This window comes from Fukomys damarensis, unplaced genomic scaffold, assembly GCF_012274545.1.
Source record: "Fukomys damarensis isolate Sample0158 unplaced genomic scaffold, DMR_v1.0_HiC HiC_scaffold_35, whole genome shotgun sequence".
NCBI classification, from domain to species: domain Eukaryota; kingdom Metazoa; phylum Chordata; class Mammalia; order Rodentia; family Bathyergidae; genus Fukomys; species Fukomys damarensis.
In genome coordinates, this window is record NW_022900947.1 from 50,468,718 (window position 1) to 50,493,174 (window position 24,457).

Consider the following 24,457-nt stretch of genomic DNA (forward strand, 5'->3'; position numbering starts at 1 on the left):
TCCATCACTTAAAATCAAATGCATCTTTCCAAAAGTGCTTATTATAGTAACATTTACTCATTTGCCGAGGAACTGTCTGTCACTAATAATCATGGAACCTATAAAAAAATCTGACTTGGGATCAACAGAATGATTTTCAGTAATGTGAAGCTAATATTAATGATGGATGTGAGGAATCCTGAAAATGTTGCACTGACTATAAAGTTCAGACACTACAAAATTCAGATAAAATTTCAATTTGTGAATATTTGATAACATGGAGTTTAGAATGTCTATATAGGGTTAGACATAAGTAGTCAACTTCCCAGAATGTTTGTGAATATCTTTAAGAGCAAATACTCCTTACTAGGGTCTAAAGTTGAAGAAGGAAAGTTATAGAAGGTGAAAGCTTTGAAAAAGGGTAGATTCACATTTTTCCTCTTTATTTTCTGTTTTGTTCCACTGGCTACAGATTTTGCTTATGGCTAAACTCCGAAAGTATTGTCAAAAAACAAACAAATATGTAAATATGTTACGGTCCCAGAAACAAATGAAAAACTACAGAAAACAAAAGCATCAAAAGTACTGGTAAATATCCATTCATCTACTATACATATTTACCTTTACTATGGATCTGTGCTGATTATGTGACCATTAACTATGATACAGTTAAGGATATTCGTAAAGGAGCAACATGATCCCTGCAGTGGAGCAATGGCTAAACACTGGATTTTACATACAACTAAAATGTGGTTTGCCACACTTAGTGCTCCATGCACTTGGCATGTTTCCTATATTCTCTCTGAATGACCTTCTCAATGACCTTGCAGGTTAGTGCAGCAGGTTACAACAAGATGAAAGTGCTCTTTACTCATAAACATGTGATCAAAAACCAGGTTAGAAGGAAGAAAAAACAAGCTTGATGTGAAAAGGAGAGTAGATATTCCAAAGTCCTATTTGGCTATCAAGAACACTAAAGTAAAGCACAAAATAAAAGGAAAAATTGCAAATCTGTGTTTCAGATTTACAGCTAAGGAAAGCAAATGCTTCAGGTCATGAATGATAACAAAGATTCAAATTTTCCAATGCTTACACAAGACTGAAATGTGATGAAGACTGTACCGAGAAGATTAACACTGTGCCTGTTTGGGGGGATATCAAGGGACGCTAACAGGCTCTGTCATGCGGGTTCTTCAAACTGGTGAAAGTTAGCATCACCCAGAATCCGTGGGGCTCCTTACTTGTGCATGCCATTGTGGGCGGATCAGATTCCCTCCTGAAATAATCCTTTTCACAGACACAAAAGGTGGAAGCTTCCTCATGGGTGTAACTGTGAGGTGGGCATTTGCTGCAGGTCTGGCTGTGAGGTGAGGCTTTGAAGAACCCCGGTCTGCACACTGTCAAAAGAAATGAGAGACTGAGCTTTTCCCAGGCACGGAGGCAGTGTTTCTCTTGAGAATCAGGTATTATTTTGACGAGTACACACGGATGACAGCTATGACAATCTTTGCATCATTTCAAGATTTTTTTTCATAAGCTTCTGGATCATAAGAACCAGACCACTCAGATAATCAAAAAATTATTTAAAGTATTCAAATTAATCACCTATTGAATGTACATATGTAATGATATTTATGTGACAGCTTATAATAAATAATATATAAAGGCAAATATATATGTAAGATTGAAGCAGTGCTTTGGTACAATTTTTGCTTTATTAATATTGCAACTATATTTAAAAATGTAAAATATCTTATATGACCTAGAAAGGTATGATACATAATAGTTGCTAAAAGTTTTGATATTAAATTGATAAATATTAGATGCTGAAAGCTCCCCAAGTCGTGTGAGATGGGTAGAATACATAAATGAGCCAGTATAACCAGGCTTGCTGGCACCTGCCTGTTATCCCAGAACTCTTGGAGGCTGCAGCAGAGGGGTTGCAGGTTCAAGCCACGCCTGGGCAGTCTAGGAACTTAAGAGACCTTATCTCAAAATGAGAAAGGAAAAAAAGCAAACAGGAGGAGCTGGGGATATAGCTCAGTGTGAAGGCCCTGAGTTCAATGCCCAGTACTGAAACAGAAAAGATGAAAAAAGAAATGAATAAATAAGTAAACAAATAAATACACAGTCGGGCATATCATCCATAGCAGGAGTCAGATTTTAGGCATTTGTTTTATATTCTACTCATTTTAAAATATTTGTCTGAAATTCTGACTAATACAATATCTATCTATTGCGATGTCAGTGATACTTATAAACTACACACACTGTGATGGTTGTCAAGAGTAGAAATTACATCTTGTTCTGTTTCACGTTCATAGCAATTGTCCCACTGTGTGACCACAACACATGTTCAGAAAAGGTCACGGAATGCAGCAATGAGTAAATACAATGTCGCGCAGAGTGCTAAGGACCTATTTAGAGTCAAACGGAGAGCACATTTGCTGATATTTGTGTTAACTTTCCTCAGGTGAGGTCAGGTAAGTGAAGGCTCATGAAGTGCCTCTTTTCATCTGTGGCTTCTACTGACATGCTTTTCTTCTCAATGGATAAAAAAGCCAAAACTTCACTATTTTTATTGCTCATCCTGGGCTAAATACAGGCCACCAAAATAATGTTGTAAGTAGTTTTCAGGGCTTATTTTGCATAAAGCTAATCAACTGTATTTCTTTTATCTTCAAAATTCACTATGCACACTAAAGAGTATTTATTCCAGTATCTGCACATTTGCTGAAGCTCAAATCCAAACTCATATTCCAATAGAAATTTCTGGTACACATAATGAACCGGGGCTAATTTCCATGTGCTAAAAATACTCTCAGGTTTTAGTAATCCATGCTAAGGCTTTCTGCCATCACCATGAATATTCACAAATTGGCAAAAATAAGTAAGTACGTTTTTTCAGGAGATCTAATTATGGTGATAGTAAAGCTTTACTGCTCTTACAGATTCAGAAAGAATGAGAACGTATTCGGAAGATAAGGAGAGCTTTTTGATAGTATTAAGGACATTCTTGTAGTTAAATGATTAGGAGAAGATTTAAAATATTATTTTCTCATAATAGGATTGCTATAGCAGCCAATACCATACTTGGCAAAGTTATCCAATTTTTCTCCTTTTATCCTTTTAATATAACCATTCTCACTTTAAACTTTATTTTTTCCCAGACACAAAGTATCTATCCACACATTATGCATATTTGGAATTCATTTATCATTCATGAAATATTGTTTTCCATATATTGAGTGAATTTCAACTTAAAAGCTATATGACATTATGTACAACACTGTTTATTTCCATGTGCTAAAAATACTCTCAGGTTTTAGTAATCCATGCTAAGGCTTTCTGCCATCACCATGAATAATCACAAATTGGCAAAAATAAGTAAGTACGTTTTTTCAGGAGATCTAATTATGGTGATAGCAAAGCTTTACTGCTCTTACAGATTCAGAAAGAATGAGAACATATTCGGAAGATAAGGAGAGCTTTTTGATAGTATTAAGGACATTCTTGTAGTTAAATGATTAGGAGAAGATTTAAAATATTATTTTCTCATAATAGGATTGCTATAGCAGCCAATACCATACTTGGCAAAGTTATCCAATTTTTCTCCTTTTATCCTTTTAATATAACCATTCCCAGACACAAAGTATCTATCCACACATTATGCATATTTGGAATTCATTTATCATTCATGAAATATTGTTTTCCATATATTGAGTGAATTTCAACTTAAAAGCTATATGACATTATGTACAACACTGTTGTTCAAATCTCCCATGATAGATCTGGAAACAGGAAATAATACAAATACACCGAAAATATAGATAATAATTTAATAATTTAAATTCACTATGCATAGGTTCTCACTATGCATTTCAGGCTGGCTTTGAACTCAGTATATTTTTCCCTGGATGGCCTTGAACTCATGGTGATCTTCCTGCCTCAGCCTCTAGAGTGCTGGAATTACAGGTGTGCACCACCATGACTGGTAAATTTTTTTTTGTTTTTCATCAGGTGTGATAGGCTAGAAACTGCTTGGTAATGGGTTATAGAGTTAAGAGAGAAATGACTGTGTCATTACTGATTTAGAAGGGATGCATCAATAATTATAAATGTTATTATGCTAGGAAAGATGGAAGTGAACACAAACCACCCAGTTTAAGCAAAAGCATTAAAGAATACTTTCCTGAGGAAGTTAGTCTCTGCTGAAATTTGAAAGATTAGGTAAATTATCTGAGTAGGAGTTTAGCAGTGCCCTAAACAGAAAAAAGTCCTTTCAAAGGACCATGTGAAGTGAAGAATACTAAAGATCTGAACAGGAAGACAGGTGAATAAAGTTAAAGAGACAAATTTATACACAGCAAATGAGACCATTTCACGAAACCTGGAATAGACCATCCACAAATTAATGACAGTTCAATTTGTGAATTTCCACCTTCATGAGGGAAGAAAAGTGCTATGCACTCAGTAAAAACTATACTTTGGATTTTTAATTGTGACCTTTTCCGGGATAACTCATGGTGATCTTCCTGCCTCAGCCTCTAGAGTGCTGGAATTACAGGTGTGCACCACCATGACTGGTAAAAAATTTTTTGTTTTTCATCAGGTGTGATAGGCTAGAAACTGCTTGGTAATGGGTTATAGAGGTAAGAGAGAAATGACTGTGTCATTACTGATTTAGAAGGGATGCATCAATAATTATAAATGTTATTATGCTAGGAAGATCTTCCTGCCTCAGCCTCTAGAGTGCTGGAATTACAGGTGTGCACCACCATGACTGGTAAAAAATTTTTTGTTTTTCATCAGGTGTGATAGGCTAGAAACTGCTTGGTAATGGGTTATAGAGGTAAGAGAGAAATGACTGTGTCATTACTGATTTAGAAGGGATGCATCAATAATTATAAATGTTATTATGCTAGGAAAGATGGAAGTGAACACAAACCACCCAGTTTAAGCAAAAGCATTAAAGAATACTTTCCTGAGGAAGTTAGTCTCTGCTGAAATTTGAAAGATTAGGTAAATTATCTGAGTAGGAGTTTAGCAGTGCCCTAAACAGAAAAAAGTCCTTTCAAAGGACCATGTGAAGTGAAGAATACTAAAGATCTGAACAGGAAGACAGGTGAATAAAGTTAAAGAGACAAATTTATACACAGCAAATGAGACCATTTCACGAAACCTGGAATAGACCATCCACAAATTAATGACAGTTCAATTTGTGAATTTCCACCTTCATGAGGGAAGAAAAGTGCTATGCACTCAGTAAAAACTATACTTTGGATTTTTAATTGTGACCTTTTCCGGGATAATGGTCTGTTCTAGCCACTCTCAACCACCTTGCATGGGCAACAGCAGTGCTCCCAGCCAGCCAGCTCAGGGCCCTGTGCCAAACAGATGTTGTGTGAGACAGGCATGACCAACCACAGACTCCTGTGAGTGTGCTGAGTTTGCTTCAGACAAACTAGGTGAAGCTATGGACTTCGCAGGTTAGAGGTCTTAAATGCATCTTTTACTTACGATGTTTTCAACTTACAATTAGTTATTCAGGACATAAATCCACTGTAAGAAAAATGTATTTGAAACTTCATTTTACAGGTAACAGGAAATAATTAAAGATTTCAACAAATTAAAATTTAATATATTTACAGTAACTGTAGCTTTAATGGGGAAATAATGAGAACGAATTGGTACTTAAAAGATAATTTCATAGCAGCATGGGAATGGATTAGAGAAAGCAGGATGTTTTTGTTTTTGTGTTTTTTAATTACACTGGCCCAAGAACAGATACTGATAGGTAAGACAAGCCACTCCAATGTTGATAGATAAAGGTAGGAAACGCTAAGCAATGAGAACAAGACAACATCAACTATCATATCATACACTGAAGAGTCAAAAGAGAGTATAGGAAGTCTTCTTTTTTAACCATTAATGATGGCACCTATTTAATTTATGCATTATTTACTGTTATAATTCAGAACAGAAGTATCATAAGCATACATGCATAAGCATTGCATGTACTTAACATTCAAAGACAAATGTTGGATTTATCAGCTCTTATACAGTGGCTTTTCATAGGTGTAAAAATTTAAGCACACAAGCATGTGCATGCACACACATACACACTCCACACCCCAGGAGCATGTAGCAATGTCTGTAGACATTTTGATTGTCATGCCAGGAGGGGCACAACTGGCATCTCATGCTTTGGGCTGAGAATCATGAAAGTCCTTGAACACATGCTCACTTGCCCTGGTCCGAAGTTTTCTCCTCTTGATTACAATCAATCCCTTTCTCTTATGCTCCAAATTCTCTGCCATGACCGTGTCCTCTTCCTTCCCTGTTGTTTCCACATGCATGGTTTGCTTCTCTCTCACTTCTTTTCTCTCTATTCTCTTTGTTTTCTGAACTTTCCTTTCCAAAATTCTTTTTCTTCCCCACTACAGTCTCCCAAGAAGTTATGTCTGAATTCCCTTCCAGCAATATATTAATAGCTTTGTTGACATCTCTGTTACACTCATGTAGGGCCACTATACTTTCATCCTGATTTTTTCCCCATCACTTCCAGAAGCTGCTTAACTTTGGCTTCAAAATCAGAATCATTCTTATCAAAGTCACGTGAGCAAGATGCATTTGTTCAACTGTGGCCGGGCTGAGCTCTAGAAGTATCAAGAGGTCTGTACAGCTGCACTACTTGTTTCTGTGTTGGTGGCGACTGTGTTGCTGAAATCTGTGTTTTTTTTCCCCCGAGCACCTCAGCAGTGGTTATTGCTCACTGAAGTCATCATATACATATACAAAATAATATGTGTACAAAATAGAAAACAGCTGCTGCTCTCACTGAACTCCAGAGCCGCCACCACTGCCACTCCTTACCTGCCCTTGTGCCTCTTCCAAAGCAGCAGTGGCCAAAGAGGCCTGTAGGAAGTCTTAAGAATGACTCTAAAATGTGTGGAAAGAACTGCACAGAAAATATCAGCATCATTTTCTGAGATTAGAAAACATGGGATGAGAACTATCTTTTGTGGATGATAGTTGAATGAATAATGTTGAATGCATTATTTAATCTGAAGTAGTTAAAGAAACTGAAAGACTGTTCAGTTGAATACCATCCAAGAAAAGCACCACAACACTACAGTTTTCAAATCATACATCCAAATCGTAACTCCCAATCCCACATTTTTTGGGAAGATGTCACCTGCCTGTTCCAGTAGGGAAGATGACTGCAGTCCTGTTCATCACACAGTGTGGAGGTCACAAATGGGAGCAAATTTCACACCTCTGTCTGTGAACAGAAGTGTTCACGAGCAGAAGCATTGATGAACTATGGCACCGCTGTACAGGGTGTACAGATATTATCAGGAAAACACTGTTCAAGTCCACTTAAATTAATCAAGAGATAGAAAATAACAAGTAAATTTTATATTATCATATTTTGTAAGGTTATTTTGGCAATTCTCAGGACAGAAAGAAAATAATTTTAATAATCATTTATATTTATTCTGAGCTCATCTTAGAAGCTGTCTCCATCAGGATGCATGGGATGATCCCCCTGCTTACATTTCTGGTATGAGTTAAACATACAAACAATTTACTTAGCATCTATCTTATTGAAGATGACAAATTTTTATCATAGTCTTTATTTGTATGCATTCTCATCATCCACCATTTAGTACATGGTGAAGAATGAAAACCGTTCATTTAATATTTTTCACATGTAAAGTATTTCATCGTCCTAAGAAAATTTCCATCAGAAAATGTTAATCGAAATGGTACTTTTGTGTCCTTGGGGTCTAATGGCATCACAAGAGCTTTATTTTTTCTATGGTGTTTAAGAAATAAGCTTGCAAAAATGTTACTGGATTTATCTAATTATGTTTTATTACATATAGCCAAAAAACATTAAGAACAAATTTTTACTAGAGTTGTATTATAAGTCAAAAATGAAAAGATATAAGCTATGTCAAATTTGCTTTTTAAATAGATTCTTTTAAAGAATATATTTAGAAAAAAATTTATCTCAAATGAAAGGACATGTTTGTTAAAAGTAGCAAAATAGAAAATGCTATCAAAATATTATAAGATCATTATGTAAACCAAAATTAGGCTTATTTATCCTTATAACTGCTTATTTATCCTTATGACTAAAGTGTCTTCTCAGGACAAAAACAGGTTTTGTTTAACCCAATGATAAAACTACTGAATGTTCACACTAAGAACTTTAAGAATTAGCAATAGCTTGGGAATGATGGCAAAAAGAAAAGACTAGACTTGGTGACTACTTACAATATAAGTTTAAATGACTGATATAAGAATATAAGACCAGACAACAAAATTACAATTGGTTATATATTAAATTTATCTACTTATATATTTGTAATTTAGGCAAAATAAATATTGACAAATATCTAAATACACATTTCTAAAGAAAGAATAACCTTAATTAGGTTACATTTTTATTAAAACTCATTCATCTAAAATATATAATTATGATCTTCATGACCTTGGCAGGAGACCTGAAAGACGCAGAACTGCCTGGAGCTAGCCTACAGCACTTACCCTAGCCCCAGAACCCTGCAGCAGACCAGTAAGAGGCAGAGCCCTGCAGGCACCTACAGCTCCACCTCCTCCTCCCCAAACCTCTGGCCTCCTGGGTGTGCTGGTACCTGGATTCACATCACAGAAGCACATGGGGGTAATAAAGGTAATTTTCCTGAGCTGTAGTCCTCAATTATGATTTGATGCTTTTGTATTACTGATTATATCACTTGGGCTAAGATGTTGTGATTGATGTAATCAGTTGTCCTTCCTAGTATAATGAAAATGAAATTGCTTCAATCATTAGAGACTCAAAAACCTAAAGACAAGCTACAACAGGAAGATCAAAGTATTAACCCAAGTATCAAATGTAGGACAGTACCAACAACAAAATTAGAAATGGGAAGGCATGCAAACAAGGCTCAAGCATAAACACAGACTTCCAGCTTACCAAGGGCAAATTCTGAGGGAATTAAGGTGGAAAAGTCCAATAATCAACCACGTGGACATCCTGAACTGATAGCACAGGAAGTAACAAAACAAATGAATGAGGCTCTAGAAAAATTCAAAACAGAAATAATTTCCCAGATAACAACAGAGATAGTGACCAGAATGAATGACATGATTAGAGAATCTAGAACAGAAACAGATAAAAAAACAAAAAACAAAAAACAGATGAGTTCATGAAAAATAATACATGAATACCCAGTATAGGAAAGAAATGGAATCCATGAAATTCAGAGTGAGCTCAAATAAACAACCTAGTGCAGAAACTTAAGCTTCTAGAAAAAGAAGAGCAAGACAAATCCAAAGCTCATGCAAGGGAGGAAATTATAAAGATCAGGGCAGAAATCAATGCAACTGAAACTAAGAGAGTGATGCAAAAAATAAATGAATTGGAGGTGGTTTTTCAAAAGACTAAATAAAATTGATAAACCCTTAGGAAACTTTATCAAAAAAGGGAAAGAAAGGCTAAAATCCATGCAAATAGGAATGAAAAAGGTGAAGCCACAACAGAGCAAGCATAAATCCAGAGGATCAATACCTACTTTCAGAACCTGTACTCTAATAAAATGGAAAACACAGAAGAAATGGACAGATTTCTAGATACATAAGAATTACCAAAGTTGAATGAAGAAGATTTAAAAATTCTAAACACCTCAACTAAAATCAGTGAAATAGAAAATGTAACTAAAAATTTAGCAACAAAGAAAAGCCCAGGTCCTCATGGCTTCACAGCTGAATTCTACATAACATTTTGAGAAAAACCACCAGTGCTCTTTAAACTTTTCAATGAAATTGAAAGGGAAGCAATACTTCCAAATTCATTCCTGGAAGCAAGTGTTACTTTGATTCCAAAACGGGGGAAAGACCAATCCAAAAAAGAAAACTATAAGCCAATCTCCCTAATAAATACAGAAGCAAAAACAGGATACTGGCAAACAGTATACAGAGGGTCATCAAGAAAGTAATACACCCTGACCAGTTGGATTTATCCCAGAAATGCAAGGATGGTTCAACACACATAAATCAATAAATGTAATACATTATATTAACACAGTGAAAGACAAAAACTATATAATCGTATATAGAGGAAGAGAAAGCATTAGACAAAATTCAACACCTATTCATGATGAAAACCCTGCAGAAAATCAGAATAGACAGTCTTTATCACAACTTGATAAAGGCTATTTATGAAAAAGCTACAGCCAACATCATACTAAATGGTCAAAAACTGAAAACCTTCACACTAAAATCAGAAATAAGACAAGGATGTCCACTCTTACCACTCCTGTTCAATATAGTTTTGGAAACATTAGCCATAGCAATAAAACAGGAGAAAGAAATAAAAGTAATAAAGATAGGAAGGGAAGATGTTAAACTCTCATCATTTGCTGACAATATGATACTCTACATACAAGACCCAAAAAACTCTGCCAAAAGACTTCTAGACTTAATTTACAGATTCAGTAGAGTAGCCGGATACAAGGTAAAAACTCAATAGACTCCTTGTACACAAATAACAGACTCATTGAGAGAGAAATTAGGGAAAAAAATCCCTTTCACAATAGCATCCAAACAAATGAAATATCTAGGAATCAATCTAACAAAGAGAAGTAAAAGACCTCTACATTGACAACTACAACACTCTGAAAAAGGAAATCAAAGAGGATATAAGAAAATGGAAATATATCTCTTGTTCCTGGGTAGGAAAAATCAATATACTGAAAATGGCCATACTTCCAAAACTATGCAGACTTATTGCAACCCTGATTGAAATTCCAATGCTATATTTCATAGAACTAGAGAAAACAATCCCAAAATTCATTTTTAACCAGAAGAGACCTAGAATAGCAAAAGTAATTCTGGGCAACAGAGACATGGCTGTGCATATCACAATCCCCAAGTTGAAACTCTAGTAAAAAGCCACTGTGTTAAAAACAGCATAGTACTGGTAAAGAAACAGACCTTAGCATCAGTGGAATATATCAGAAAACACAGAAACAACTCCAGATGTCCTCAGCTACCTCATCTTTGACATAGAAGCCAACATTCCTCACTGGAGGAAAGATAGTCTCTTTAATAAATAGCATTGGAAAAACTGGATCTCAAATTGTCAAAGATTAAAACTAAATCCTTATCTTTCACCATGTACTAAACTAAAATCAAAGTGGAATAAAGGTATAAATATTAAAACAAAAACACTAAACTTGCTGGAAGATATGTTCAGTGGAACTCTTGAAGATTTCAGCATAGGAAAAGACTTTATGAACAAATCTTTAGTAGCAGAAGAATTAGCACAAAGGATCAACAACTGGGATCTCATCTTTTTAAAAACCTTCTGCACTGCAAGGGAAACCACCAACAGAGCTAAGAGACAACCTACAATGTGGGAAAAAAATTATAGCAGCTATTCCTCAGACAAAGGACTATTACCTAGAATATATAAAGAACTTAAAAAATCAGGCCCCCCAGGTATAAAAATCCAATTAAAAAACGGGTAGCTGAAATGAACAGACATTTTTTCAAAGAAGTAAAAGCAGCAAATAAATATACGAAAAAATCAACATCACTGGTCATTCGAGAGATACAGATGAAAACAACACTGAGATTCCACCTCACCCGAGAAAGAACAGCTGCTATCCAGAAATCAACTAATAAAAAAATGCTGGCAGTGTTGTGGAGAGAAAGGAACCCTTCTTCATTGTTGATGGGAGTGCAGACTGGTGCAACCACTGTAGAAATCAATATGGAGATACCTTACACAACTAGGATTGAAGTCCCATTTGATCCAGCTATTCCTCTGCTGGGTATCTTCGCAAAAGAATTAAAAGAATTATACCACAGTGATATATACTCATCCATGGTATAGCGGTACAGTTTGTAATGCTAAAACTTGGAAACAGCTCAATGACCCATAAACTGGAGACTGGATAAAGAATTTTTTTTTAATAAAATGGAGTACTAACTTAGCCATAAAGAATGACAAACTAAATACATTTATAGCTAAGTGTTATAAATGCACATTGAGGATATACTTTTAAGTCAAATTAATAGAACACACATGTAAATACAGTATAGTTTCTCTGGCATGACAAACTAAAAGTATAAATGAGTTTCAAAATGTACAATTGATATTTCTTTAAAGGAATAAAAGGTCTATAGGTATTGGGAGGGGTGGGGGAAAGGTAAAAAGAAAAGGAAAATATAAGAGCAAAGAAAAAATAGAAACAAAGTCTTTGTAAATAGGGAGGGTGGAAAGGGGAAGGGAGGCTAGGGGAATGGGGAAAAAAATAAGAACCAAGATATTTCATAAGGTACAAGATACCAATGATGATGGTAACTGTATTATATATCTAAAATGTAGCAATGAAGGTTCAGTTCTTAAAGAAAAAGAAATGGGACATATAAATATAATTAAAATACTCTTATTGTCATTGCCAATCATATAGCTGTTTTCTGGCACATAGACATTTATTACTTTTTAATGATAATGTTAATATATCAAATTAAAAAGGCATTTAATTTAAAATTAAAATTCTCTGTGTATTGCAATAAATAAATTTATAAATATAAATATAAATAAATAAATATATATATATATGAAATGAGAGAAGAAAAATATATACAAAGGTATGTCTATATGTGCACATATATGTGTCAAAGTATATAACACGTGCAGGCTTAAAATGAGCCATAAGTAACAGGTAGTATGTGTGTGTGTGTGTATAAACATGTATATTCTAATTTCTTCTAATAATAAAAATTGGTGTTATGTAAAATTTTTAATTATTACTTTCAACTTTTAATAATTCTAAATCTATATATTCAGGAAAGTATTTTTAACAGATAATATCAACATTCATTCCTTTTTTTTTTTTTCTCTTTTTTTGGTTTCTAGACATTGACTTTGGCACGTTGTGCTTGCCATGAAGGTGTGGTGACACTAAGCTACATCTTGGCCCTCAACATTCTTTTCTAACACTGGCTTTTTTTCATAGTAAAAGTAAGAGTTCAGAGAGCAGCAGAATATCTTTAAATTTCTTAAAAATTTATACACCTAGTGTCACTTTCCACTTTACTCACAGGAATGCAATATTATGTTCATACATATGCATGTATTATATACATGCTGTACAACCAAAAGTAAAGTTTAAAAATATTTAAAATTTAAAATATGTAGAAGAGAATATGTGTAGAAATGACACACTCACAAAATAATCTAGGAAACATGTTTATACTGCTGCAGTAAAATATGTCAATTTGATTTTTGAGCTTATGAATCATCACCTGATGAATGATATGACGAGAAAAAATTGTCATGATAAACTAATTTCAGTTTTACAAGTTTTAAACAATATAGAATGTTACTTATAGAAAGATCTTGCTCAATACTGGGACAATATATCTGTCTACCTTAGCAAACAGACCTATTTAAAATATAGTAATTAAATATAGACCTCTTTTCACTGGAGTTGACTAAAATGTGACTAAAAGTGTAAATAGTTATAAATCATAATATTACTCTTTTATGCTTAGCTAATTAAACTTCTGTTAAAATATAAACCACATAATTTCAATAACTCAAGAAAGGCTTGTACAAATAATCTATATAAAATAAATATTCATCAGTAAAAACAGAATCCATGGTATAAGTCAAAAGAGATTATATTTTCCCTTCATTAAGGAGATTCTTCCTTGGCAATAAATTTTTATAAGTAATTTGAACAATTTGAATTGATTTTTACACTATATTTTTAATAACTATTGATTAAATTCTCCAATATAAAGATATAGCATAACTGAATTAAAAAGCAAGTCACAAATATTGCTCACAGAAAACTCATTTGTCCTCTAAGAACACACATTGCCTAAAAGAGAAACATGGAATAAAACATTCCATGACAATGCAATTCAAAATATACTAGGAATGATTAGGCTTACATCAGATAAAACACACTTTCAATCAAAAGCAGTAAAAAGACACAAGTAAGGTCATTATGAAAGAATAAATAGTAGCAATTCCAAAAGAGGGAAAGATCCATTACCATAATAATTGAGGACTTAGCACACTCTTTCAATCAATGGATAGTCAAGCAAGAAATATCAGAATGAAATTGTACCCTGGACCCAAATGGATATAAAAGACAGTTACACAATGTTCTATTCACCAAACACAGAATATATATTCTGAACATTCTCCTATCACATCAAGCCACAAACAAGTCTCGACAAACACATAACATATATTTTCTGACTACAATGAAATAAAATGAGAAACCAATAACAAGAAAATCTTTGGAATCTGTATAAATATATGAGAAAGAACTTACTCTTTAACAAGTAACAAGTTAATGAAATTAAACATTTCTCAAAACAAATGAAAATGAAATACAACATAATATCTATGGAATACAATAAAAGGGGTATTTAGAAGGAAATTTGTAGCAATCAATATCCACATAAAAAAGCAGAAAGCTCTCAAATAACCTATCATTTCATCTGAAGGGAAAAATCAAGAAGAAACTAAATCCTAAACAGGAAAGAAAATTTATTGAGCAAAACAAATATAAATGAAATAGTGATTAAAAAAACAATAAAAAGATTAAAAAAACAAAGAACTGGTTCTTTAAAAGAATAAAAATCTGTCAAAGAAAAGGACACAAAGAAAACTAGAAATGAAAAAAAAGATGTAATAACTGATACTCCTGAACTATTATTTTAAATGTTATTCCTAATAAATATTTTTGTAACTTTAATTCCGTTAGATACATAACATGCTCTCCCAAAGCAATCGACATTAATCAGGTTGTGCATGACTTCAATGACAACATGTGCAGGGTTTGTATGAAAGTGTATGTAGGTGTGCATAAAATGTGGAAGATGCAGATACACATTTGACCCTTTAAAAATTTTAAGCAGATAAATATTTGAGAGATAAAAATGTTTCTTGTTTACATGAATACATTTGAAAAGAACATATTGGAAAATAAAGAAAAATTACTATAAACTATGTTTGAGTTAAGAATTTCACTTCATTATCCAATTTCTTTTTTTTTTCAGATATAATTGAGTTTATTTGTTCATTTTAGGGATACAATACAGTTACATTCATTGTTGGGATCTTGTACTTCTACATGACAAGTCTTGGTTCTCATTTTTTCCCCTTGTCCCTGCCCTCCCTTCACCCCCTCCTCCCCTCCCCATCTACAAACACTTTATTCCCATCTTTTCATTATCTCACATTTTTTTTCTTTTCCCTTTTTACCCTTCCCCTACCCATCCCACCTTCCCTACACCTTTAGCCCTTTACTTCCTATTTCACATTATTAATTATCTCATTAGGATCTTGTGTACTATTATACTTTTTCAAACCAGAGAAACTATTCGGTATTTTAGTTAAAGAAATCTCTGTATGAACAGTAAAAATAGGGAATCCTAAAAATAAAACTAAAAAGGAAAGTAAAAGAGAAAAGCCAATGATGTAAAATTAAAACAATCCTTAATTCTGAAGATGAAAATGGTCCCTGAACATATTTAAATTGCTTCTTGCTCTTGTAGTCTTATATTATTCTTTTTTTTTCATTATTTAGAGAATACTTTATTAGTTTCTGTAATCAAACCCACGTAGATATGACCTTACATGTTTAATACAGTGTGTTATCCCTGTACAAATGGAAAAACAATTAACATTTCTAGACCAATATGGGTGTTAATTTCTGTACAATGCCGACTCAACACAGTAAACTGGGATACTTTTTTCCAAAGTTGACAGCACAGTAAAAGTTTCTAAAAATTCAAATTATGTGTGTGTGTGTGTGTATATATATTATTTATTTATTTATATAAAAAGACTAATAATAGCAGTATGTTATGTATCAATAGTAGCAACAGCTTTTCCAGGTTCTGCAGTCATCTGAACAAAATTATAGACATTCAGCACACTCCATTAAAAAAACAAAAACAAAGAAAATATAATACCCAGAAAACAGCAAAGCCCATAGACTGAAAGTGAAAGGATGGAAAATAATTCTCCATGTTACAGGAGCCCAGAAAAAAAGAAGGGATAACAATCTTATTTGACAACAAAGTAAAATTCAAATCAAAACTGATTCTAGTATTATGGATGTAGGACAGTACTGTATCATATCTCTGCGAGCATAAAATATCTTGAACCTGCTTTATGATATGTAGTAGTGACTGTGCTTTATCAGAGCTATTTTTAATGATGTTACTCTAGAATATTCTCTTTCTAGATGATGATTAATATGCTAGTAAAAAAATGATGCCAGGTACCACAACAGCAACAAATACTATTTTCGACAGATCTTTCACATTCTAAATTCTTCCTAAGAAAGAGAGCATCAGCCATCAAACGTATTTGACAAACCCTGTCTTGAGAAAAATGGGAAATACAAGTTGTCTAATCAAATAAATGATCTTTTAACTTTAAAAGATAAACTTCTAGTGTCTTAATTCTGCTTCCAACTAATGAAAGCTCTGAAATTTTTTTAAAAATCCAGTTTTATACTTATTTCTGATTTGTCAATATGACTGGATTGAGCAATGCTTGGCAGATCAGTGAAGCCCACTTCTGGGTGCATCTAGGCGAGTCATGGGAACAAGGTTTAGATACGGCATAGAGTCCCTTGTTCTTCTGATCTGCTTCCCAGTCACTGTGAAGTAAGCATCTTTGTTCCATCCTGCTCTTTCAACATGATGCTTTGGCCTTGCAGACATCTGACCACGGGCCAAATTCCCCGAATCCATAAGTGAAATTAAAAATGTCCTCTTCTATATTGTGGGTATTGAGTAGTCTCTGAGCAATGGGACAGCTGATTAATATACTCAGGAATTTGTTAGATTATAAAATAATGAGAAACTGACTCATTCTTGAAATTTTTAGCACACTTAAAATGAAACACTGTTCTTTACAAATACTTTCAATATTTTCAATATTTTTATGAGTTAATTTGCTATCTAAATGTCACTTTTATATCTTAGCAAGCAAAATTATTGCTTACCTTTGTGGAGTAACTTTGAGAAAATTCAGAAAACTGCCTTTCAAAATGAATTTACTATGTAAAATCAAGTAGAATAGAAGATTTGTGGAATGAATATTATCTCATCTGAAGTTATAATAAAACTTCAATATTTGCTTTTTCATGATACACACATCTTATTTTGTCTCAATTAAAATGTACCCAAGTGCTTCACTTAGAGTTTTCTCGTCATAAAGACAAATTTCATGTACACATTAATTAAATTTGATGACATCTAAGCTTTTTCCCTTTGTTTCATATTGAATATAATGAAAATATAAGCTACATATTTTTAAATATCACAAAATAATATTGTGTAAACCTTTAGTATTTTTCATTATTAGAGGCTTTAACCCATGTACTTATGTATACAATTTTCATGTTAACATGAATGTTCACTGTCTTGAAGTGGGATGCACAGTTTAAATATTAAGCTGGATGAATTATTACACAACTAAAAGAAAAACCTTAATGGCCTGTGTATGTGATTGAAAGCACCCCTTATTTCTAGATTCAGGTAGTGAAACCTGGTTCAGTTGTCTCAGTTCTGCATTGTCATAAATTAAGTCCAGTTATGAGTCATGAAATTAATATGTTCCAGTTAGTAGAATAAAAGCTTCCAAGTAGTGACAAAACACCAGACATATCTGTTATAAAAGGACAGGCATAGCTGCTTTACGGCTTTGGCCTTGACCATGAAAGTAGAAATAGTGTTTTTGTGATGTACATTTTTACTGGTACCACTGCACACTCCATCTGAGTTAACTAAATCAGAAAACAAATTTGCCTGTGCAACAAAACTCAATCTACTTTGTCAAAATGAAAAAGTACAGACAGAATATGTATCTTGAGGCAGGCAGTGGAACCACTGAGCTAAATCCCCAGCCCTAGAATATGTATCTTAAAATGAAGAACAAACAATTTCAAGTATTATACAGGCTCTCATGATTACATTTTCTCCTTAACAATCAAACTCTGACTACAGTAAGAAAAATTTCCTCATTAAAATCATGAAAGAATTGTCCAGATTGCTAATTTGAGTTTAATTAAAATATTAACAATGCAGTTAGTTAGGAAGCATAGACAAATACAGATAAACTGTAATAAATTTTTCATAAAAAAATAAGTGAATGTTCAAACTTTCTCCTTGATTATATGGAAGAAAGTATACTTGGATGGTTAATACAAGTACTGTATGAAAATCAGTTATTTTTAAATTGTACAGTGAGAATTAAAACAAATGAAGCCATTTTGTTAATGTTCAATTCATTTCTATGAAACATTACTGTTTTGAATTGAAAATATATAAGTTAGCAAAAACAACTGGCTAAATGTAGTTTAGCTAAAATGGTCTTCTATTTGCTCCTAATTTTCAGAGTACAAGTGTCCTTCTGAGTCTCTAATTAAACAATTTCATATATCAATATTTACAGGCTTAATTCTTTATTAACAGAATGAAAAATTCAAGTGCTAAATGACTTGCTAAAACCTGCCCTTTAATAACATACCTTACTTCTTAAAGCTTCATCCAGGCAAACTCTGAAACAAATTTCATAGCATAGCATTGTATTTTCTGTTACTTGGGTTGATTCTGTTACCTTTCTTCCCTCTTTGTTTAATATTATCACTTCCATGGAATTCTTCAATAATTCTTGGAGGGTTTTATATGTATATATATCTATATCTATATCTTAGTTATCCAGCAATCTCAATTTATAAACCAGAATGGGTCTTAGTTTTTTTTTTTTTCAGAAGCCAGGACTGGAACAAAAAGAAAGCCAGAAAACTAACAACAGCTGATCTGAGGGGTGATTAGAAAGCAGGTTCCTGATGCTGTAATATGGAAACCTAGACTTCAAGGTTATAGTGAATCCAAATTAGATTATATTTTAAAGCATATTCTTTTTCCATTGTTATTTTATGATTAACATTCTGCTGCCATTTCTCACAACATTCACTCCTGATCTCATGAAAAAGAGATAATAACAATAGTATGCAGTATAATAAAACAAATAGTTATTCATCATGTCTACCCTGGAAAGTGAATAAAACTTTATAGAGATGCAGATTGTTATATTAACATAATAATATGAAGTCATTACTATATTACCATTTTACAGGTAATGTGCTAAGCCACTTGCCTAAATTCCTAAAATCAGGGAGCAATCTCTTTCAGTGCAGCAGTGTCTGGTACCCCAATTTCAACATCAGTGCTGTGTACCTAATCACCTATTCTCAAAACAGTGGTGCTGTGGGAAATCTTCGCCTGTATCCTGGGCCAAGTTTAGATGATTTGCACTCCTCTTAGTAGGGTTATTATTTGCTACTTTTTCCCATCTCTGTGTCCTCCACAAGTCCTCTTCCCTTTGTCCATGTAGCCAAACACTGTTACTTCATTAGCTACAAAATCATGGATTTTGAGATCACATTGACTTAAATTCAAATCTTAATAATTTTACACTGTACTGGAGACAAACTTGTTCTATCTGTAAATTATAATTCCTTTCTTGTGAATTACTTGAAGGGTTGAATTATAAAATGTATTCTTTTCAAATATTAAAATAATTCCCTTTAATTGATACATACTTTCCTTAAAAATATTAAGGAACTCCCTGGAATAGATTAAGCACTCAATAAATGATACCTATGTAAAATTATTACAAAGATTACTATAGTGTATATGTCAATGAGTTTTACTGCCTCAGTGTTTGTTCAATTTATAACAGACTTGTTTCTCATCATTACAGGGCTGTAGAATTAGAAATGGCTGCGGAGGACACCATCAAATACACATGTGCATTTTTTATTGTTTCCCTTCCTTCTTCATCTTGCCATTGAAAGAACCACACTAACATTTAAGTGAGAGTACAAGAGAAGGTTTCAGAAACACAGCCTAAAATACAAGTTAAGAGAGAAATTTCAGTACTTTTATTTATTCAGTCAAGACACAAACAATGAAATAACCTGCTTTAAGTCCCACAGGAATTCAAGATGAGAATTTGCCCTCCTGGTTATAATATTATGCTCTAGGCAAACATTACTGAAAAAGTCTCAGAAGGGTAACAATTCATCTTCAAGACTAAACTAGACCTCTAAGAACCACAAACTATTTAAAACACGTTTATGACAGCCTTTTCTCTCCCACTGTTACTTTAATCAAATATTTCGCAATAGACTCCGTTAATGTTCATCTATTCCCAAATCAGTGTTCACCACATTATGGGCATGTCTGAAAAATAATCTAGAGTTGGTATAAACAAATATAAAATATTCACTCAGAATTTAAAATTTTAAGAGATTACCTTATTAAGCTTAAATTAGATTTTTTAAAACTCTTGTGGACTACAGAAGGATGTAGAGGATATTAACTTTCATATAATTCTGTAACATATTGAAATTTTAAGAAATGCTTTCTTCTAAGAAATAATATAAACTATTCATTCAAGTAGTATGAAATTACTAACCTAAAATTATAGATGATAGACATCGGTGTTATGTTTCTGTTTTTCCTTTTTGCCATGTAATTTTCAGTTTGTATCTTCTCAAAATTCCAATGTCAAAGCCCTAGTTCCTTGTGCATGGATATTTGCAAAGGAGCCTGACGGAGGTGAATTTCCTTAGATGAGGTATTAGGGACGGGCCCTTACAATAGGATTGTGCCCTTATGGGCAGAGGAGGAAGAGAGATCTCCTGCTCCCCTTGTATATGACTGGAGATAAAGTCATAGGAAGATATACTGTTTGCAAAAAGGGAATTGTACACTAGCCAGCAGGAGCACTCTCACCAAGTACTGAATTGTGGAGAATTGTGACCTTAAACTCCTCAGCCTTCAGCACCTCCAGAAGTAAAATTCTGCTGTCTGAGCTACCCATTGATAGATACAGCAGTCTAGCTTGACTAACAGCATTGTTCAAAAACATGGTGGTGAGATGAAAGGTAAGGGTGTGATTTATTTGTTTGGAATAGATACATTAAACCATACATTTTCAAAAAATATTTTTATAAAAGATCTCTGAGGTCTCAGTATAGTTTGTCAAGAATTTCTTTTAAGCATACATTAACACACCATGAATGTTTTGAAAAAGGGGTTTTCTGTGATACTACTGTGATGATGATGACTTTCTCTTTAGAGATGTCTGAATGGTAATAAGATTAAAAAATTTGTAAACATTAACTTCCAAAAATTTCAACCTTTGTTGTAACACATAGTGCTTGTGTTTCTGTGTGTGTGTATATGTATGTCTCAACACAACACCCAGAATCATTTAATAGGTGTCCACTCTATGTCTTCAATTACACAGAGGCATCACCTTAGAACACAACTTAATTATAAGTGCCAACAAGAAGAGAGGATATTGTCAGACATGAAGAATTCACAGGTTGGGTAAAAATGTTCTAAATCCATATTTAACAGTAGTTATTACTGAGTGAATTTAATATACCAGTAACCATAACATTGGTAGTGATAAATGAACATACAAAACTCAGAATAAAGAAATAAATTGGTTGGGAATAATATTAATTTTAATAGACATTCTAACTACAAAGGTAGATTGTTTTATACTGATTATTTAAAAAAATCAAGCAAGACATCATAAATGTGAAACATAAATACCCTTCATTTTCTCTAAATGTATCACATACACAAACATTAAAGATTAATCTTATTTTTAAATATGAGTAAAATATTGAGTTTGCAAAATCCAGATGTGTGATAATTTACTAAAATAGAAAATGCTTAGTTCTACAATTAAGCATACCATGCAGATTTGGCTCTGAGCTTACAGAGGAGGAAAAAATCTGAAGTTAACATGTGGTCTGCACAACTGAGCTAATTTGTGTTTAGTAAATGTGACATTTGGGGGAATATATTTTGATGATTTATGCCATTTATGTTTGCTCTACCCACATTTTAGATCCCTAGTCAAGTAATGAAAAGGTACAAATGCAGCTCTTAAGAAGCAACTAAAATTTCCTCTTATGTAAGTACACAAATTGTTAGAGTTTTTATTTTTTTATATATTCTATTTTATTTTATATATTCTTCTGCTATATTGAATATCTAGAGATAAAAGTGGAATGATTCCTAATCCCAATGGATCATACTTTGTAGTGGAGAATTTTTAAAGGTTTCTGTACTTTTAAATCTTTCAATTTTTTGTGGGTTTTTCAAGGTAATGAGGTTTTATGATTTATTATATTCATCTGTATAATAAAAGTCAATACTTGACATTAAATGTCTGCTATTACATTTCTTCTCACAAGAGCTTTAAACATATCATCACAGTTTACTCACCATTTCATCTTTGCCTTTTGGATTATCTCCGTGTAACTCTACACATTCCCTTTTTCATTATTTTTAATTCCCCTCACTTCTGTAATTCCAGAATATCTACTGTCAGGGCTCTTGGCCTATTTCAAATTACAGCAAGTGTTCATTTTATTGTAATTCCAGAATATCTACTGTCAGGGCTCTTGGCCTATTTCAAATTACAGCAAGTGTTCATTTTATTCCCTATCTGCGTTTTGTATTGCCTTTGTTTTCTTTGTATTGAACATGTGATTTTCCTTTGGTGGCATTAACTGTCCTGGGGTAGCTATTTTCTCTGTCCATACGTGAGCTTCTGTATAGGGTAAAGATCCCTTTGTTTCTTGTTGTGCTTTTCAGACCATTCTCCTAGTGGCAGATTTTACTTTCCACTCTGGATCATGCAGAGCTGTGATTCCACATTGTCTCAGGATGTTGACATCTCCCCCATCATTCAGTGGGTTTGTGTCCCTACTGGGGTACTGAATTTAGTCAGACTTGTGATCAGAGCAGAAATGACAGGATGTAATTCCACTCTAGCACAGAAGGTCAGACAGTTTCTTCCCAAGTTCCTTGTGATATATATTCTTGAAATAGAGTCAGTATCCTGAAGAAGTCTAGCATCAAAGCTACTCGCATGTGACCTAGGTTACAGCCCTTCTAAAAGGAAGCAATGTTGGCACATTCCAGGGAATCCTCACTGAACAGCAACCTCCAAATTTTGAGTTTCTTCAGCTGAAACCATGTTTACCAGTCTTTGCAATATTCTGCCAAATTTGAAGATTTGTGAACTTAATGACTGATTTGAGTTGTTTTGATCAACAACAGTTTGGGACAATTGTGACGTAGCAGGAGTATCAGGATAGCCCCAATTTCCTTCGTAAAACTCATCAGCAAATAGCATGTCATCAAACTGTACAACCAACTCACTTCCATGAGACTCTCACTCCCTGAAGATCTTTGCTTTTGGCATATTATCATTATTTTCGACATTATTCTTACAATATGTCCTAGTAATTAAAATCGGTATGTAAGATTTCTAAAACACCTAGTCCTCTAACCTCATTTTCAATAATTTTTTAACTGACCTCAGCTAATAGATCACATAATCAAATAGTAATTCACATAATCAAATCAAATGTTACGATTATTAATGGCTGCAAACTCTCAGCGGTTCAGTGGCCTGCCTTGCAAGCGCAAGGACCTGAGTTCAATCCCCGGTACCAAAAAACAAAACAAAAAGAAAAACAAAAAAACAAAAAAAAAGCCATGCCATCACGAGACTAAATCTGCATTCTGTTCGATGCCATTGATCTGTATGTGTATGGCTTTATCAGCATCGGTCTGTCCTGGTTATCATAGCTCTAAAGCACTCACTCTATAGTCCTGGTATATAAATCCTCCTACATTGTTCCTTTTTTCTAAAATACTATCCATTAAGCTCATTATTTTCACTTCTGGTTTTATGTGAATTTTAAAATAAGTTTGTCAATTTTACAAGTAAAGTTCACTGAAATTTTAACTGGGATTATATTATGCCTATAGACAAATTTCAGGACTCTAAATATCTCAATATGGGCTATCCAGTTTATTAACAAGATATGTCTTCCTGTTACCGCACAGTAATATTCCGCAATTTTCATTGACAAAGTCTTACATATTCTTTGTAAATTTTTATTTCAGTATTTTATGTTTTCTTAAGGAATTATCTGGAGAATGTTTAAATTTTTCATCTTGCAATCATTCACGACAGTATAAGGAAATATATAATCTACTTTGATATATTATTCTCATATAAGCAAATTTGGAACATTAAATTCAGTCAACTTGAAAGGACTAAATGATACTCATCTAGCTGTCAAAACATTGTTTCTGAAAGTGTTTCCAAAAGATATTAGAATTCCAATCAATAGATTCAATATGTTCACATTTACCAATATTGGTGGATATCCAATCTATTGAGGTCTTTAACACAACAAAAATCAAGATAAAGGGCAAAATCAATCTCTCCTTTGGAGCTGAGCCATATCTTGCCCTACTTTCGGACATCCTAGCTCCTTGTTCTCTAGCCTTTAGACATGGGCATAAC

The 24,457-nt window shown here is 33.4% G+C and overlaps 1 protein-coding gene across 4 annotated transcripts in view; it reads right to left on the minus strand.

Annotated features, from left to right (window-relative positions):
- Epha5 (EPH receptor A5) overlaps positions 1-24,457 on the minus strand; it is a 306,726-nt gene that overhangs the window by 158,523 nt on the left and 123,746 nt on the right. For 3 of the 4 annotated variants that reach the window (XM_033758857.1, XM_033758856.1, XM_033758855.1), the window contains exon 3: positions 1,221-1,376. The exons of the other annotated variant lie outside the window; for it this stretch is intronic. In XM_033758857.1, coding sequence (XP_033614748.1) covers positions 1,221-1,376 — 156 coding nt within the window. The remainder of the gene's footprint in view (positions 1-1,220; positions 1,377-24,457) is intronic. 4 annotated transcript variants of the gene reach the window in all.